Source organism: Parus major, chromosome 1 (genome assembly GCF_001522545.3).
Source record: "Parus major isolate Abel chromosome 1, Parus_major1.1, whole genome shotgun sequence".
NCBI classification, from domain to species: Eukaryota; Metazoa; Chordata; class Aves; order Passeriformes; family Paridae; genus Parus; species Parus major.
This window is the reverse complement of record NC_031768.1, coordinates 87,867,535-87,883,832: the sequence shown is the minus strand read 5'-3', so window position 1 is coordinate 87,883,832 and position 16,298 is coordinate 87,867,535. Positions and strand designations below refer to the sequence as shown.

General features: G+C 40.1%; 1 protein-coding gene across 3 annotated transcripts; it reads left to right on the top strand.

Annotated features, from left to right (window-relative positions):
- Positions 1–397: 397 nt before the first annotated feature.
- CD86 (CD86 molecule) lies at positions 398–15,558 on the top strand. 3 transcript variants are annotated; one of them, XM_033517160.1, is made up of 6 exons: positions 398–946; positions 5,553–5,602; positions 6,861–7,205; positions 10,731–11,042; positions 13,059–13,199; positions 13,964–15,558. In XM_033517160.1, the coding sequence occupies exons 2-6, from the start codon at positions 5,557–5,559 to the stop codon at positions 13,981–13,983; spliced, it is 864 nt and encodes a 287-aa protein (XP_033373051.1). In that variant the 5' UTR covers positions 398–946; positions 5,553–5,556; the 3' UTR covers positions 13,984–15,558. The 3 variants fall into 3 exon arrangements, with proteins under 3 accessions (XP_033373051.1, XP_015498748.1, XP_015498735.1); XM_015643249.3 differs by lacking the exon at positions 398–946 and adding an exon at positions 4,647–5,436; XM_015643262.3 differs by lacking the exons at positions 398–946; positions 13,059–13,199; positions 13,964–15,558 and adding exons at positions 4,643–5,436; positions 11,831–13,033.
- The last annotated feature ends 740 nt before the right edge of the window (positions 15,559–16,298 follow it).

Genomic DNA, 16,298 nt, shown 5'->3' with positions numbered 1-16,298 from the left:
GTAGCACTTGATCAGAGATCCTTCTGTTTTGAAAAGCAGTATGAAGTTCGTGTCACATGCCCAGCTGATTTTGAAAGACTTCTACTGAAAATAAGGAATCTAACACCTAAGGACTAAGCATTGAATATATTGCATGGCAGCTAATCCTTGTTAGCTCTGTTTGTGTAGTAAGGAATCAAATACCGATTCATCTTTCTGTATACAGCACACACCTTGACACCAGAGGTGCCTTGCAAGCTGCTATTTGAAATTATGCCTGTACTGCATTGTGTAGCAATGATGCCCTTTCCAGGCAAAGTATCCTGTGCAAAAATAGGAGACTTGGAAGAGGGACAGCCTGGGAATGGGCATTTACATTCCCTCTTCCATACAATGACTCTTGAAGAGTCTCCAGCAACTGACTGGCCTGTTCATCAGCTGTCACCTCTAAATTGTGAGCTGTGTGGGAATAGGAGTGTGTTCCCTTTCTGTTTCAGTGCAAATTTGAACGGCCTGCTGTGAATTGGTGAGACATGAACCCAGCAATTACTACCTCCCAGCAGAGAAGTTTGCTGTACTAGCCTTGATGCGAGTGCGAGAGCTGGGAAAGGACGACAGACATCATCTATTGTGCCTGTGATGCAGAAGTGGTTCAACCAACTTGCGATCTCTGTGGCCAGGTGTGGCTTAAAGTGTGGAAAAACATGTACACCTGACCTGTACTTTAGGTGGAACTCAAACACCACAGCTAATCCAAATGAATGTCTAATTCTAATGTGATGACGTTCTTCCCCTCTGAATTTCCCCTGCAGTTTCACTTGCAGGGAGAACACGCTTGTGTCCTATGGTTTGTGCAGTGAGACTCTGTCATTAGGTAGCCACCGTGCCCTCTTTCAGAGACCCAAGTCGTGGATGAAGGATTCTGCTTGCAGAGGCACTGGAATGCTCCATGATCTCTTTACCAAAGGTATTATTTAAATAATTGGTGTTTTTTAATTGCTATTAACAGAGGAGTTTCTAGATGTTAGAGCAAAGTGATCCCAGAATCATAGTGAAAGTCGTGGTTCTCCTGAAGATCTTAGATACTATAAAAGGATGTTGCTGAATGGGAAGGGATATAAAATGCATTCAGAAATCAAATATTAGGAAGGCAGAGGGTTGGGTTTTCTTCACATAATTAAAAAAATAATTAAACAACAAGCCCAGAATTTTAAAATATAAGTTGGAATGAAAGACAGTTATAAAAGAATGAGCAAAGATAAAGTTTTGCAACTAATTAAAACAGTGACAGTTTTCTGACTGGGGAAGCCCATAGGAAAATCAAGTTGCCTGAATAATGTATGTTTTAAAATATGTGTCTCGTTGGATAATTATATGGCTTAGCCATATGGCTTAGTATTAGGGTGGAGGGCATCATAGAATCCTCTGAACTTGCCATGTTAAAGAAATTTTCTTAAGGTGTGATTTCCTTTGATAAGACTTGTACAAATCAAATTGTATTTGCAACATGGGGGTAGGCTGGCAAATGCATTTTTAGGATAATTTAATTTACAAGCCCCAGGGATAGCTTCCAAGTCAGTAGTGGAAAGTCTTTGTCACAGATGTCCTGCCTCCAGGAGGCTCACAGCACTGCTCATGGAGTTGTTCAGTGTTGCATAGGGTGGAAATTTTAGAAAAATTCCCCATGCTAGAAAAATAAAAAGAGTAATTTACTAGTTCAGTGTTTAGTTTTGTTTTGAGTTCAACATGGGGCAGGAGAGTTTTCCCATAGAATATGTGTACCTGTTGTAAGAAAACAAGCTAATTACCTGTGGGAATATGCAATAAAGGAACATTTTGGAAGGAACTTAAGGGTCATGAAGGAACTTAGGAGTCAAAGAGCGCAGATGTGACAGTGTCTTTCAAAAGATAATGACTATATTCAAAACTGAAAACAGCAAAAAAGAGAGCAAATGAAAACCCAGGCAAGTGTACCTGATACAAAGCTCTTGTTTACTCCAAGACCTTCATGCTTCACTGTGCCTTTTGGGCATTTACATGCTGGTTTCACATGCTGGATTGGGAGGAACAGGACAGAGAAAACCAGTCTCAAAATAAGTCACACAGGGCTTTCTGGCAATTGCCCTCAAAAGTAAAGGTTGCTCTTTTCCCCAAACATTGATGTTGGAGTTTTGCCATCCAGAGGGACCCTGACATGCTTGAAAGGTGGGTTGATGCAAACATCCTGAAGTGCAACAAAGCAAAGTCCAAGAGCCTGCACCTGAGTTGTGGCAATCCCAGGGACACCAATAGGTTGGTGAAGTGATTGAGAGCAGCCCTGTGGAGAAGAACTTGGGCATAGATAGTTGATGAAAAATTGAACATGAGCAGGAAGTGTGTGCTCACAGCCCAGAAGGCAAACCATACCCTGGGCTGTATCTAAAGCAGCATGGCCAGCATGCAGGAGGTGATTCCTCTCTCCTCTCCTCTCCTCTCCTCGAGTCTCCTCGAGTCTCCCCCCTGACACAGGAAGGACATGGAACCCTAGGAACTGTAGTGACAGGAAAAGAAGGAACAGGTACAAATTCCAAGAGGGGAAATTTCAGCTGGATATTAGGAATAAATTCTTTACTGTGAGGGTGGTGAGGTACTGGAACTGGTTGTCCAGAGAAGTTGTGAATGTCCCAACCCTGGCAGTGTTCGAAGCCAGGTTGGATGGGCTTGGAACCTGGTACAGTGGGAGATGTCCCTCCCCATGGCACCTAGTCCCAGGTGATCTCTAAGGTTTCTTCCAACTCCTAACGTTCTATGATTTTATGATTCAGGACAGGAATCCCCCTGTACTGAGCCAAGTGGGAACTGCCTCATGAGTTTTCTCAGACTTGTTTGGACCAAACCAAAGCCCTCATGAATCAGGCCTGTAGAGTGCATGTGCTCATATGGTTTCATCTCCTTTCAGTGATTTCACTGTAGAAACAGTAAATAAAGGGTTGAGTGTGACTCCTGACTGCATACTGACATAATTTCAATTAATATACTTCTCCATTTTCATCTCTGACATCCACACATGATTTGTAATTGTGAGTCATGGAGACTCCTCCAGGAATGGCTGAAAAAGCTCCAAAAGAGAAGAAAGACACCCCATTGTATGCTAGCTTTATTATCAAGGGAAAATGTTTACCTCCCCATGGACTGACCTCACATTATTGAGGATGTCAGAGATAATTTCTTGGGTCTTCCAACCAAACCACTTCCATCTCATCAGTTATCACTGGCACCATGAGAAAGTGCCACTTCCACAGATGGATGCACTCAGCCTGTGAACAGCAAAATTGCACATCCACACACAGACCCACAGTGTCTATCTTTCCTCTCTTACCTGGCCCCCTTTGACTGCTGCTCAGTTCTGGGACACAACAGGACTTTCAATGGTCTGCAGATGTAAGAGAGAATTGAGCACAGAATTTGTGTTGAATATGCCAAAGGAATAGTGTAAGGAGCCCACAGTGATACTGTGTAATTCCCCTTCCTCCCTTCAGTCTTCTGGACACCAGCTCCAAGGATTTGCATTTGTTGGTTAAAGGCATTTTATAGAAAAGGAGAAGAAAAGCTGTTGGCAGCACTGAAGTTGTAGTGACCCAATTAATGATTCAGCAATTCTCTATAAAGCAGCTCCCATGAGAGAAGCAGCTTGACACACTCACACTCAGTGACAAGCAATTCCCCTCTGCAGGGAAGGTGGGTGTACACCCCTCTGCAGACTCAGGGGATCCTTCTTCATGCCAGCATCCCCAAAAACACACTTTCTCCTGGAAGACAGCAGCTGGGAAAACATGAAGGAACTTTGAGACTTCTGTCCTCACAGCTCCAAATCCAAACCACAAAGAAAGGCATGCAGTGCTATTTGGTATTTTTGCCTGGATTTTTTTCTCTCTCATTCTCATTTTTAGTTCTGGTTTTTTTCTTTGTTTCTGTGAGACAGTCATTGCAAAACATGCAGTATACTCTCTCCACTTATGTCAGTAGCTGCTGAATTGCTTTAATTTCTCCTCTTACACACCTGCACTGAATCCAAAAGAAAAACAGAGCTATCCTTTATTTTTCACTTGACTGAAAGCCAAAATTCTTATTTATAGGATAGAAATGTGACTGCTGCAAAGTAGTTTCTGTCAATTTGAGTGTCTTGGCACAGTTATTTTTACTTAGGCACTTTACTTTTACTGTCTGGTTTAGTTCAGTGGGGCTCATTCTGGGAGGGAAAACCCCTTGATAAAAGTTTACCATGCATTTGGGTGGCTGGAGCAGAAAAAGAATGACCTCTGTCTATGACAATGGATTGTGCATGAGCCCTCCCTCCCCTCCCACCTCTTCTGCTATGACAGATGGATCAAAACAAAATTATCTATATCCTCTGAGCCATGCGGACTTGTTTCTCCCCTTTCCTAAGAAAAGGCAGAATGAAGTTGGAAAAAACACCATTGTCAGTCCTGTAAATTACAGTACACTCACAAAACACATGTCAGTGGACTGAGTGGAATCTGTATTAAACAGAAGAAGACACCAGAGACCTGAGGTAAAGGTAAAGACCCAAGCCTAAAATAAAACATGACAAAAAATGGGAAACCATCCTTCAGGAAAGTGTACTACTACTGAGGATAGCAGACAGTGATCTCACTCTTTTTAGTAGTATGAGAGCTGGAGAGTTTTACATCTGCTCCTGCAAAAGAGGTTTCTTTGGCGCTGTTTGAAGGGGGAGAGTGAAGGACTTTGGCAAGGATGGTATGGAGGTTTCTCCCAAAAATATGGAAAAGGCACACAAAACCCACAAAGGTGCTGCTAAAATGCAAAGTAGTAAACACAGAGCAGATAGAGGTGCCGTTCTCAGGGTGCATGGGGATGACATCTGGCTGTTTACCAGGACCATGGGCCCTTACACCACATGAAACCAAGCAGGCAGAGAGGTGTTTTGCTTAGGAGACAAGACATTGGAGGTTTTTCTTTTTTTCTAAAGAGAAGCTAATTTTTTCTTTACCATGAACTATGTGCTCTTTAGCATCAGCTGTCTGTATCATATATCATAGGATTTCCCTGTGTTATCCTTTGCTGTTGCTAAGGATAGATTCCTGTCATGAAACTGAAGATCACACATTCATCACTTCTGGTAGCTGACGTCTCCCCCACCTCTTCCTTCTTCGTCACACTCTCCTCCCCCTCTACTTTCAATTCCCCATCTTCTTCCCCACACTGCCAGGCCAAGCATGCTCCCCATTCCTCTTTCCTCCACTCAAGGCGTTTTGGGTACTTGTCCTGCCCTTTGGACCTCAGGAACTCTGTGTTACTCCCATGGCATACACAGTCTGCAGTAATCTTGCACCACATCACCTTCTCTGTAAACCAGGGATCTGCTATGGCATGCTAGCTGTGGTTGCTAAAGGCTGGGAAACACATAGAAGTCCTTGCACCAGTCTATGGAAAACGGTGAGATTAACTTTCTCAGTACTCTCTCCCTTGCTAAAACTTCTTGGTTTACTTCTTTGGGATTACTGGAATGTTTTCAACCTCTAACATATTTATTTATTTCCTTCTTCTTACAGTGTCATGGAGGTCTGCACATTCTTCCTTTGTGCTATGATATTTCTCCCAGGTAAAAGGCACATTTTCAATCGTTAAAACTGTTTAAATTCTTTGTGTCCTGCTATGTGATACTTTCTCATCCATTAAGAAGCTCATTCCATAGTAGTATTAATCACTTCCATTGCAGAACCAAGGTCATATAGCCTATGTCACATGTATTTAAATTGTGTGCAGGGACTCTATAAAATATATATAGTAAGTACTTTCTCTCTTCAACTTTATATCTTTACATTACACTTATTTTATGTTGCTCTTAAATTCTCAATTTAAATCTGTCTTTAATATGTCTGTGTATCACCTGTGTGCATTATAGAGAAGAGCAGTGTTAAACTGAAAACTGTCTGTTTGATATGGGACAACTGGAGTTTGAGGCAGCCACAGAGATCATTTTGCAGTCTGGTGCTCTGCAAGAACAGGCAGAACTTCGCACCAGGGGAGAGACTGTAAATCTCCTCCTTTTGAACATAGCAGAGATGTTTGTATCTTCTGGGACAAGGGCTGCATTTCTTATTCCAAGAAAATACAGTCCCCCCAGACCACCACCATTCATAATAATGGACACATGCACAGGGGAAAGCAGGAGCAAAATCATCCCTTGTGTAGTGCAGTTCATCCTTTCTTTGCATTAAGGCAGAATTGTGTTTATTGACCATTTCTGTTAACAAGATCAGCAACAGAACAGTTAAATCTGACATTTACTCTGTCATTAAATTGTAAATTATTACGGAACAGTTAAATCTGACATTTAATTTGTCATTAAACTTTAGATTAATTCTTCATTGAGACTGAAAGTGTTCTCCTGCTTCTGACCTTCTGGTCATGCATTCCCTAGACACTCACATTTACCACACAGTGTGTACTTCATAGTTTCTTCAAAAATTTAATGCTGTGTTATTTTCTTAGGAGAATTAACTTTTTAAATAGAAATTTTTCAGCTATCTTCTTTGTGGTAGAATCTCATTGCACTCAGGATGCTGCAAGAGGGAATTGTTTGGATCTTTGGCCTGCAAATAAGTTTTCTAAAATGTAGATGCTCACAGTCTGTGTTTGCCTTCTTTGGAAAGTAAAATATAGGAAGAAAAATAAGAAACAGTTTTATGACCTGAACTCCACAGATTTGAACAAATATGTGTCCTGTCATCCCTAGCGGGAGAATTTGTGTCTAAATGCTGGTGGTTTTATTTCCACTGTTGTTAAGTGCTCTGAGTGCAACTTGGTATTCTTCCATAGCTGGTGGAAATCTTAATTTTTCTCTCTCTCTGTCTAAGGTATTGCTGCCAGCATGCATCCGGTGAAAGCATTTCTCCATCACACTGTACACCTATCCTGCTATTTCCCAAACTCTCAGAAAATTGACATAAAGAATTTAATACTTTTTTGGCAAAAAGACACTCATAAAGTGGTTCATGAACTATATTATGGCCAAGTAAAACATGAGAACCTTAGTCCTGAATATATAAATCGCACCAAGCTGGACATGGGGAAATGGACCTTGCAGCTGTTAAATGCAGGAGTTGAGGATGAGGGACGCTATCAGTGCATTATTATGCAAAAAAAAACTGAAGGACCAACAGAGATCATACACCAATCTGAGTGCTCACTACACATCATTGGTAAGTAATCTCTTCTGATTGCCATCTGGTCTGTGGGATTCTCTGTGATTTTGTTCAGTCCAGAAATATGGGTCCTGTCTCCAAGCCCCTGAAAATGTGCCTGCTCTGGAGCAGAATTCCTAAAGATGGATATGAGACTTCCTTCCTGCAAGTTTTATTGCTTTTAGGACTCTGGAAAATAAACTTGTTTATTTGCATCTGACAAACTACCTTCTATTAAAAGTAGCAGTAGTTACTAACATTGTGAGCAAATTAGAATTGAAACATCTCTGCAAACACACAGCTATTTCATGATCATATAAATCACAGCGAAAATAAAGAAAAGTTTAAGAAGATGTGTGGCATCAATGGCTCAGTCAGTTCAAACAGTTGAATCAGTTATCAGCTCAGCCAACATCTGAGCTACACGCTACAGATGTCTCATACTTAGGACTAAATGTCTCCTACACCTTTTAAGGTTCAGCTTAGAAAGACAGTTTTAACAATGTACTGTTGTCTTCCTTCTAAATTACTCTCTGTTCAATAAACTCCCAAGGGAAGAAGCAGTATAAAACCATATTTTAAAGAACCTCAAGCCCTTCAAAATAATTAGATTAAAAATACAAATATTGAAATGTACCTGTGCTTACATGCTGCTGTTTAATTAGCATCTCATATCATACACGAAGGGATTTTTTTAGTTTGGCATGTCACACTTCAAATGGGCATAAGAAAAACTGAGGCCTTTACAAGAGTAACAGGGTGGTCACACAAAACTATCTAGATCACTTGGCAACAAAGTGTTCAGAAATACTGCAGTGCCTTCAAATAAAATTTAGACATGTTATTTTTATGTATTACATTAGTACAATATATAGATAGCATGAAACTGTGTTAGGGGAGATTTAAGTTGGATATCAGGAAATGGTTCTTCACCCGTGGGGTGGGATGGTCAGGCACTGACAGGTTCCCCAGGGAGGTGGTCACAGCACCAAGCTTGACAGAGCTCAAGGACAGTTTGGACAACGCTTTCAGGCACATGGTTGAGACTCTTGAGTGTCCTGTGTGGGGCCAGGGGTTGGCCTTGATGATCTTTGTCCCTTTCAACACAAGAGATTCTAGGATTCTATATGTATATTATATGTATTTCATTCAGCCATGATGACTTATGTAACAACAAACTCAGATCCATCCCCAGAAAAAAAGAGGGAAGGCTTCACAGTGGAAAACTTTGGCTCTTAAAAATACAAGGTGGGGACCATGGTTGCAAGCAGCTTAACTGGAAAATCTGCTGTTGTGGCATGTCTGCAGTGCTTCCTCTGGATAGATCAATAAGGGAAGCAGGTGAGACTAGGGAAGCTGTTTCAAAATATGCACTGCTCAAAGTGTTGAGACTGAAATGATGTCACAAGAGAGACTTACAGTTGCTCATTTTAAAGAGGATGTTGAAAAACTGAAAATTGTGGAAAAAGCTCTAGTAGAGTTATCTGATGGCTGGAAAAAATAGTCCAACTAGAAGCATTAAAACCTATAACACAGAATAATGGGAAGAGTTTTGTTTCCAGAATGTGGGAACCTGAAATATATGTAAAATACCTGATATTAAAAAAAAACTTAAAGGCTAATTAATTCAGTGACAGTGTCTGGAAGGAAGTAAGGCATATGGTCACTTAAGAAAATAGAACAAAAGTGAAGTGATTGAACCATTGAAAAAAATATTAAGGGCTTGATGGATTTCTTTCTCTTGAGGTATTTAATTCCAAAGCTTTTCTGGAAGATGCTAACTTTAAATACAAAAGACTTTCTAAAATGTGCTTTTCTGTTAAAAAACACAAAACCCATATATGTAGCCCAAACCCTGCATGCAGCCAGCATCACTTTTCAGTAAATTGAGTTCCAGAAGCTATAAAAGAGAAATGCAGGGTATACTCCACTATTTCCACTTGCTTACTGTCAATAAGATTGAAACCCTTAAATCACCTGGATGTTGTGACAAGTTTCATAGCCATGGATTACGTTCCTGCCATCCCTATAAAATACCAAGGAGAGAGTAAATACTCCAGACCAGAAGTCTGACAGCAGTCAGCTAAGCAAGTCAAACCTTGAGCTTTCCTGAGGGACAACTTAACTAAATTTTGGGGTGTAAAAAATGGGGGGCTTTTTCCATTTTGAATTCATATCCATCAATTCTCTTGGGGGGATTTAAGTGACTAATCTAAATCCTATGCATTGTGTACTAGGATAGAGAAAATAAAAGCAACATCATGTTTCTTCATTCATCCATACTGAGAATTCTCTCAGGCAAAGATTAGATCCTTGTTCCAGCACACTGTGTGTGCAGAAGAGTGAAACCCTCTTAAGACTCACATTTTTCTAAGAACCCCTTTTCCCTTCTCCAGTATTTCTCCATATTGTCTTTAGTCCTATTGGCCCTAAAATAATGAAGCATTATTTTACTAGATTAATTTATAATTAATATTATTTATTTACATATTTAGATATTTATTTAATATTTCTATATTTGTTTGTTTATTTATTCATATATTATCACCTTAAAGGTAAAGCCACCCCATAACATTGATATAAATAGTTTATTAGATTTTTGAAGTCTTCAGTCTATTTCTTGGGATTTGTTTCTGATTTTCTGGGAGGTTGTTGGGTTTTTTTAACTTGCTATATGAAAACTTGTGGTTAGTATTATGTCAACCTTCCCTCCTTTTCCATTATAGTCTACTATTTTTACTATGAACCTCTAACCAAACAGATCCTGGTTGAGAATATCTAGATTAATCCAGAGAGAGTATTGGTTAAAAGCTACCATTTATCATTCATATTTTATGCTTAAATAGTTCTTCCCAATCCTATTTCACTATTTCTCGCAAGGGAAACTTGGCTTTTTAAAGCAGCAGGGTGTTTTTCATTGATTGTGATGAGTCCTCCATGACACAAAATAAAAAACCCATATGCTACAGTCATTTCCATCAGAAAAACTAAGCTAAGAGTGCCCTACCACAAAGTGATGGTGAATTATATGCTGCAAAATGTTTACTTATAGTACTGACAGACAGCAGGGGTATTTCTACTTAAGACAGCACTACACTTTGAACTTATCCCACCTGAATTCTCTCAAATGATATCTTTCTTTACATTTCCCAGTTAGAAGTTTGCAGCTTTCACCTTACCCATTCAGGAGGCCAAAGGTTGGGAGCATTGTGGTCCCTTCCTATCTTCTGCTTAAGCCCTTATGTGTAAGCGGGCCAGGTTTCATTATTCTGAGGTATTAATGTGTCTAAAACAGGTGGGAGAGACTGAGACCCATTGTCTGGCTGATCAGACTTACATCCTTGAAACGCCCTGAAAACAAGAAGCAGCAAGTCTAAATACACACCAAAAAAATGCCATACAAATCCTTTCTTTGAATGCCCATTGTCTTCCTGAAGAGAACTGTTTAGACTTGTTTCTGCCTGAAAATCTTAAATAACTGGCAGGGACTGTCACAAAGGTGGTGTGGCTGGCTCACGATGCTCTGTCTTTGGTCTGTTTCAGCCAACTATAGCCAGCCTGAGATAGCAGAACTGCACTCTGGGGAACTAAAGCCCAATGGATACTTGAATCTTTCCTGTTCTTCCAGTGGAGGCTATCCAGAGCCCAAGGAGATGACTTGGCTAATTTCACATGAGAACATAACACACAGCAGTACAGCTCACATGGATGTCTCACAGGATGCTGTGACAAAGCTGTACAACGTTACCAGCAAGCTGAATATCCCGGTTCCTACAAAGAGCCGCACTAATATCAGCTGCTTGCTTCACCTTAGGGAGCAGCTGGGAAGCCTTGTCTCAGTCCCACTGGGCATAGGTGAGTCTCCATTTGCCCATTCCAATTTTTGCATGGGTAGGAGTGGGCAGTACTGCAGAACTCAGAATAAACTCTTAAGTAGGAGGAGAAGTTGGTTTAAAGGGTTGTATGTTCTCCATCCTGGTCGCCACTGAACTTCCTCTCTTTTCAACATGTTATTACAGCAAGGAGAGGGAACAGGCAAGGAATTGCTACACAATCCAGAATACAGCCCTATTAATCCCCTCCCTGGAAGATGCTGCAGTAGCAACAAAGCAACCTAGGAGTCTAGATCAGGCAGCAACCAGTCTCTGGAGGTGACAACTGTTGGGAGAGGTTGTCACTTCACAGAATTAGAGAGCTGGTGAGGTTGGAAGAGGCATCTGGAGATGATCTAGTTCAACCACGTTGCTCAAAATAGGGTCAATAGCTAGCATAGAGCTTTATATCCAGTTGAATTTTAAGTGACTACCAGGAGGAAGACTCCACAACCTCTCTCAGCAAGCTGTTCCAGAGTTTGACTACCCTCATAGCAAAAAAGGACTCTTTTTCTGGTTTAAAGTGCTTGAGCTTCTATTTTTAATCATTCCTTAGAAAGAGGTGGAAGGCCAAACAGAAGAGTCCCATGGACCATATTTGGTTCACAAACTGCCAAATAGTCTGTTCTGACTTTAAGTGTAAAGACCGTGAAACTTGGACTAATATTAGAAGCATTCCTGGTGGTTTTCATAACATTTGGCAGAATGAAGTGCACATTCCATAATGACTGTCTGGGGATTTTTCTTCTCTGAGATTGTGTCTTTTTTCAGACACCTCCTGCAAGAAGAAACTGAGGACCCGAGTTCCAGTATGACTTTATTGCCAGATTATCTCAGGGTTCCACATGGCTGATCCTTTCTTTAAACTAAAGTAGTATTTTATTTGTCTTCTGGACCAGGAAAACTTCTTTTCACATGTTTTTGTTTGTAAGCTATGGCACAAGAACATCAAAATAAAGACAATTCCCACTTTGGTCATAAGTTCATTTGGCTTGCACATGTCTCTTTTAGACAATGCTGAAGATGGAGAGCTGTGCTCCAATTAACAGGAACAGGGAGCCAAGAGGGAATGGTAGCACTGCAGGAAAGCCTACCAGGGTAGTATAAACATGCACCTTACTACTGCAGATGTAAAAGAAATTTGCCACTTGTTCTGAACAAGTTCCACAGTGCAGTTTCCTTAATATAAATTTAGCTAAAGGGTTAAGTTATCAACACCAGACATGGCGAACTGCCTCCGATGTCTTTGCATTCTGGGACTTTTAAATACTATTAAAATACAATCCAGAAGTCTTCTAATGTTTGTTTAGCTCTGGACGTTGCTCATGAGTCTTGAAATAGTTATATTAGCTATAACACTGAATCTTCCTCTTCTCTCTTTAATTCTTCTCTCCTCTCTGGCTTTATGTAAATAGATACCTGACAAGCAGTGGTGGTGGGTAAGAAACCATGATCTCCACACAAGCATAAGCTTTGTTTGGCAATAACTGAAGCTCTATCAGCTGCTAACCCTGCCAACCAAAACCTCAAAAACACAAAAACCAGAAATAGAGGGAAAGTCCTTTGAATTCCCTGCTACTTTCACATCCCTTACAGCATTTCATTAGGCTTTGAACATCATTTCCAGCAGACATGAAGTAGTAACATGTTCCAGGTTCTTTCAACTTGCATGGTAGCACAGAGTAGCACTGGCACAGTAGTTGCTTCATAGGCTCTTCTATGAATTAAGTTGCTGATCTTTCACATGTTACTCAAACTTCAGAGAGAGTGCTTTGCTTTACTCCTGTTGAAGTGACCAGTAAGACCAGGTAGTTTCACTGGTTATTGGAAAGGGAAATAAAACAATGTGGATAGTGATTTATTTACACTATTAAAGCAAAAAGATGCCAAGGGCTTCAACCTAAACTTCTGTTTCATGTAACTTTGGGATAAAGCGTTTAAAGTCATTGTCACCAAATTAAATCTTTGCTGTGTGTACCTTCTCTGCTTTCTTATTCAGAGATACAAGATAAAGAAATGGAGCAAGCAAAGATAAATTTCCTTGGCCCACTTATAGCTGTGGTTGTACTGATCACTTCTGCACTTCTTCTGGGTTTTGTGATATTAAAGAAGAACAGAAATATCTTGTCTACCAACCAGAGTAAGTTACTACCTATCATTCAGCTCTACCGTCCCTCAACTCACAGGCTTTACCCTTTGTAATCATCCCTTTACCTATTTTCCAGATGCTGACAGAAAGTTAGGTTTCATGTTAGACTTAAGCTAAACTTCCTAGGACAATTTATTTCCTGTAACAACTTGGTCCATCTTGCAGCAAGTCTTTCTCCTGTCTCATCCTGGAATCCACTTCTCCCTCTACTGTGCTCTGTGAGACTGACATGGCACCAGCTTACTGCCTTTTCCTGTAGTTTCATCCTTCTTTTTTTCTGGATTTGGGGTAGATTTGGCTCCTAAAATAATTGAACTATATAAATCTTTCTTGCCTATCACTACCTATAAGAAAGGTGGAGTTGGGGCAGGGATAAGAGGAGCTTGCATGAAGTGCACAGAATTGAACAGTCAAGGCATTGCTCTACCACAAGCTGCCCACACACTGGGCTGAAAGAGTCATCTTGTACTGGGAGCAGAATTTGATTTTGGCATTTCATTTCTCTATTTTGTTCCGAGACTACCTCTCAGCAGTCCAGGTTTTATTCGGCACTGAATCATGCTGACATCAGAATCCATTTTTCTTGTAGCAAGGGGGAAATGCATTTCTCAGTCAGTTCTGTTTCCCTGTACAGACAGGGGTCCTGAGCCCCACCTTGTTATTTCCAAATTCTAAGAAAAATGGACATTTATTATCAACTCTTTTACAGCTCCTATTTTTCACATTTCTGTAAATCTCATATTGATCTATTCTAGGTGTCAGTCTAGCAGTCTAGAAGCTATCCAGCTTGAAACTGAGGTCATCAGGAGACTTCTGACTTGGAACCTCCTCTGCACACAGCAAAGCATAAGGTGCCATGTTTTTAGAGGTTCTGTCAGAACAAGAATACTCCCCAGAAGCCCTACAAAACAACAAGCAACACTTTTGTGTGATGGCTGAAACCTACTGCCCAGTGTTCTCTGCTTTTATTTTTGCTCCAGAATGGTGGTAAATATGATGCTCTGCCTGTCTGCATGACTACCTTCTTGTTGTATCTTTTATTATGCACTGTGATGATGTAAAATCCTGAGAGTCAATGGAGAAAGCAGAACTGCATGAATGTCTCAGAAATAGAAGGATTTAAGTCACAATCTCTCAGTTATAACCATCACTGCAAACACAATCAGAGGCAGGCTATTACCCATGGAACTTGTGTTGGAAGGGACCTTGAAGGTCATCTAGTTTCAAACTTCCTGCCTTACCATGAGCCATACATGCTTTTGGCAGAGCCACCGTGACTTTGTACCAGTAAATTTCTTGTAAAGCTTCACATCAGAAAGAGGAACTTCAGGGCAGTTCCCCACCTTCTGAGAAAAGACATGGAATTACTATCAAGCACTTGAAACTAAAAATAATCTAAAGGAAACACTTGCTTTAAACATAAATTATGATTAACTTCATTTTTTTTTTATATATCACCCAAGCTTAATATACCAGACAGTACCTCCACACTTTGTTCCTCTGTTCCTCATTCTGACTGAGAGGTGTAACAGTTGCTCAGGTGGATGCAAGGATAGAAAATGATAGCATGAGGTGTCATATGTGTGTATATCTAACCATACAAAATTAGGCTGAGCACATAATGAAAAAATATTACATAAGTCATGTTCTTTTTTGGTAGATTATGTTCTCTCTTTTTTAATTTTACTTCAGACCTTGATGATAGAGCAATTCATACACTGTGGTATGTTCAGCCATAGGAAGGAGTTTTATCTTCCAGAAAAGATCCTTTGTTTGGCGCAAAATGTGTCAGTTCTCCCATCTTGAATGATCTCTGCACTTTATATTCTTCAACAGCACTGACATCTTTCAGGAGGAAGAATGCAGCAGAACTGAGACAATTCAGAGATCTTGATTGTGTTTGTAGGGCTGACACTTTCAGAAAGAGCAGGGACATTAGCATCATATTCTCAAGACAGATTTCAGCTCAAAGTTGTAGTCTGGGGACATAAATTCTCTACAGCTGTTGGGTAGAAATATTCTTTTCTGTTAAATTATGTGAGTTGCTATTCCACCTGAGTTGAGATTCCACCACAATTTTTACTCCATTTTCAAGTGTGTGAGAGAAATGCATATCCTTTTGAGTTAAACTATCTGGGAGTCAGTTTATTAAGCTATTACACTAACATTCCAAATATTTTTATTCAGATTAATATCATTCAAATGTTGTTAGAAGGTAAATGTTATTAGAATTTTCATTCAGATTAATATCATTCAAATGCTAGTAGAAGGTAAAGGTTTTAATTTTTTGTAAAATTTTATACTTTCTAGCAAACTTATTTAATGACAGATTAAAACATATGTCTTTTTCTGTGTTGCTGTTTTTATTCTCCTTCCATTAAAGCATCATGTTAGGAAACACCAACATTTGGTGTTCTCAGGGAGGAAACATTTCCAGAATTACTTCTTGGAAGCAAATGAATAAAAAAGGTATTGCTGCAATGACTGAGAATGGCACAGCTGGAGGTTTCCTATGTTCATTCATACATATGTACATACGATATGTACATCAGCAGCTGTAATGGGTGGAAAAGGCAACATGGTGTGTTAGGTTTATCCTTTGACAACTCCCTTCCAGCCTTAATTTGCTCCTAATTGGTGAAGTTGTTTGTTTTCTCCCTTGTCATCCCTCTACTTTAGGCTGCCAACCTCCTTCTATTAACTGCTCAATTTCTCTACCTCCTCTATTCTTTCCCTTAAGTCTAATTCCTTCCTTCAGGTAAAGATTTAAGGGGAAAAAAGCAGATGGGCTTCAGGGAAAATCCTAATTTGTCTCTGTGTGTTGAAGCACATTAATCCTCTGCACTAGCAGGTGTAAATAAGCACAGTAGCAAGGTACAGGAAAAGCATGGCTGATGGGCTGGGGTTTTTCTCCTCCATACAAATGTATTCAGATTTCCAGGCTATCGCCTCACACCCGTAACGTCTCCCTTTGGGAGCTTTCAGTCAGTTAGTGACTCCATCAATGTGGCAAGCACATGAAAGTGTGTACACCCGCTATGTACCACAGCATGGAACAGCTTCACTCAAAACCACCATTCCTTTATTTTT

What these genes read in the sequence shown, in the direction of transcription:
- CD86 (XM_033517160.1), top strand. Translation starts at nt 5,557, where the DNA reads ATGGAGGTCTGCACATTCTTCCTTTGTGCTATGATATTTCTCCCAG. An exon ending in GTGCTCACTACACATCATTG is followed by an intron (nt 7,206 to 10,730) that starts GTAAGTAATCTC and finishes GGTCTGTTTCAG; the next exon opens with CCAACTATAGCCAGCCTGAG. An exon ending in TATCTTGTCTACCAACCAGA is followed by an intron (nt 13,200 to 13,963) that starts GTAAGTTACTAC and finishes GATCTATTCTAG; the next exon opens with GTGTCAGTCTAGCAGTCTAG.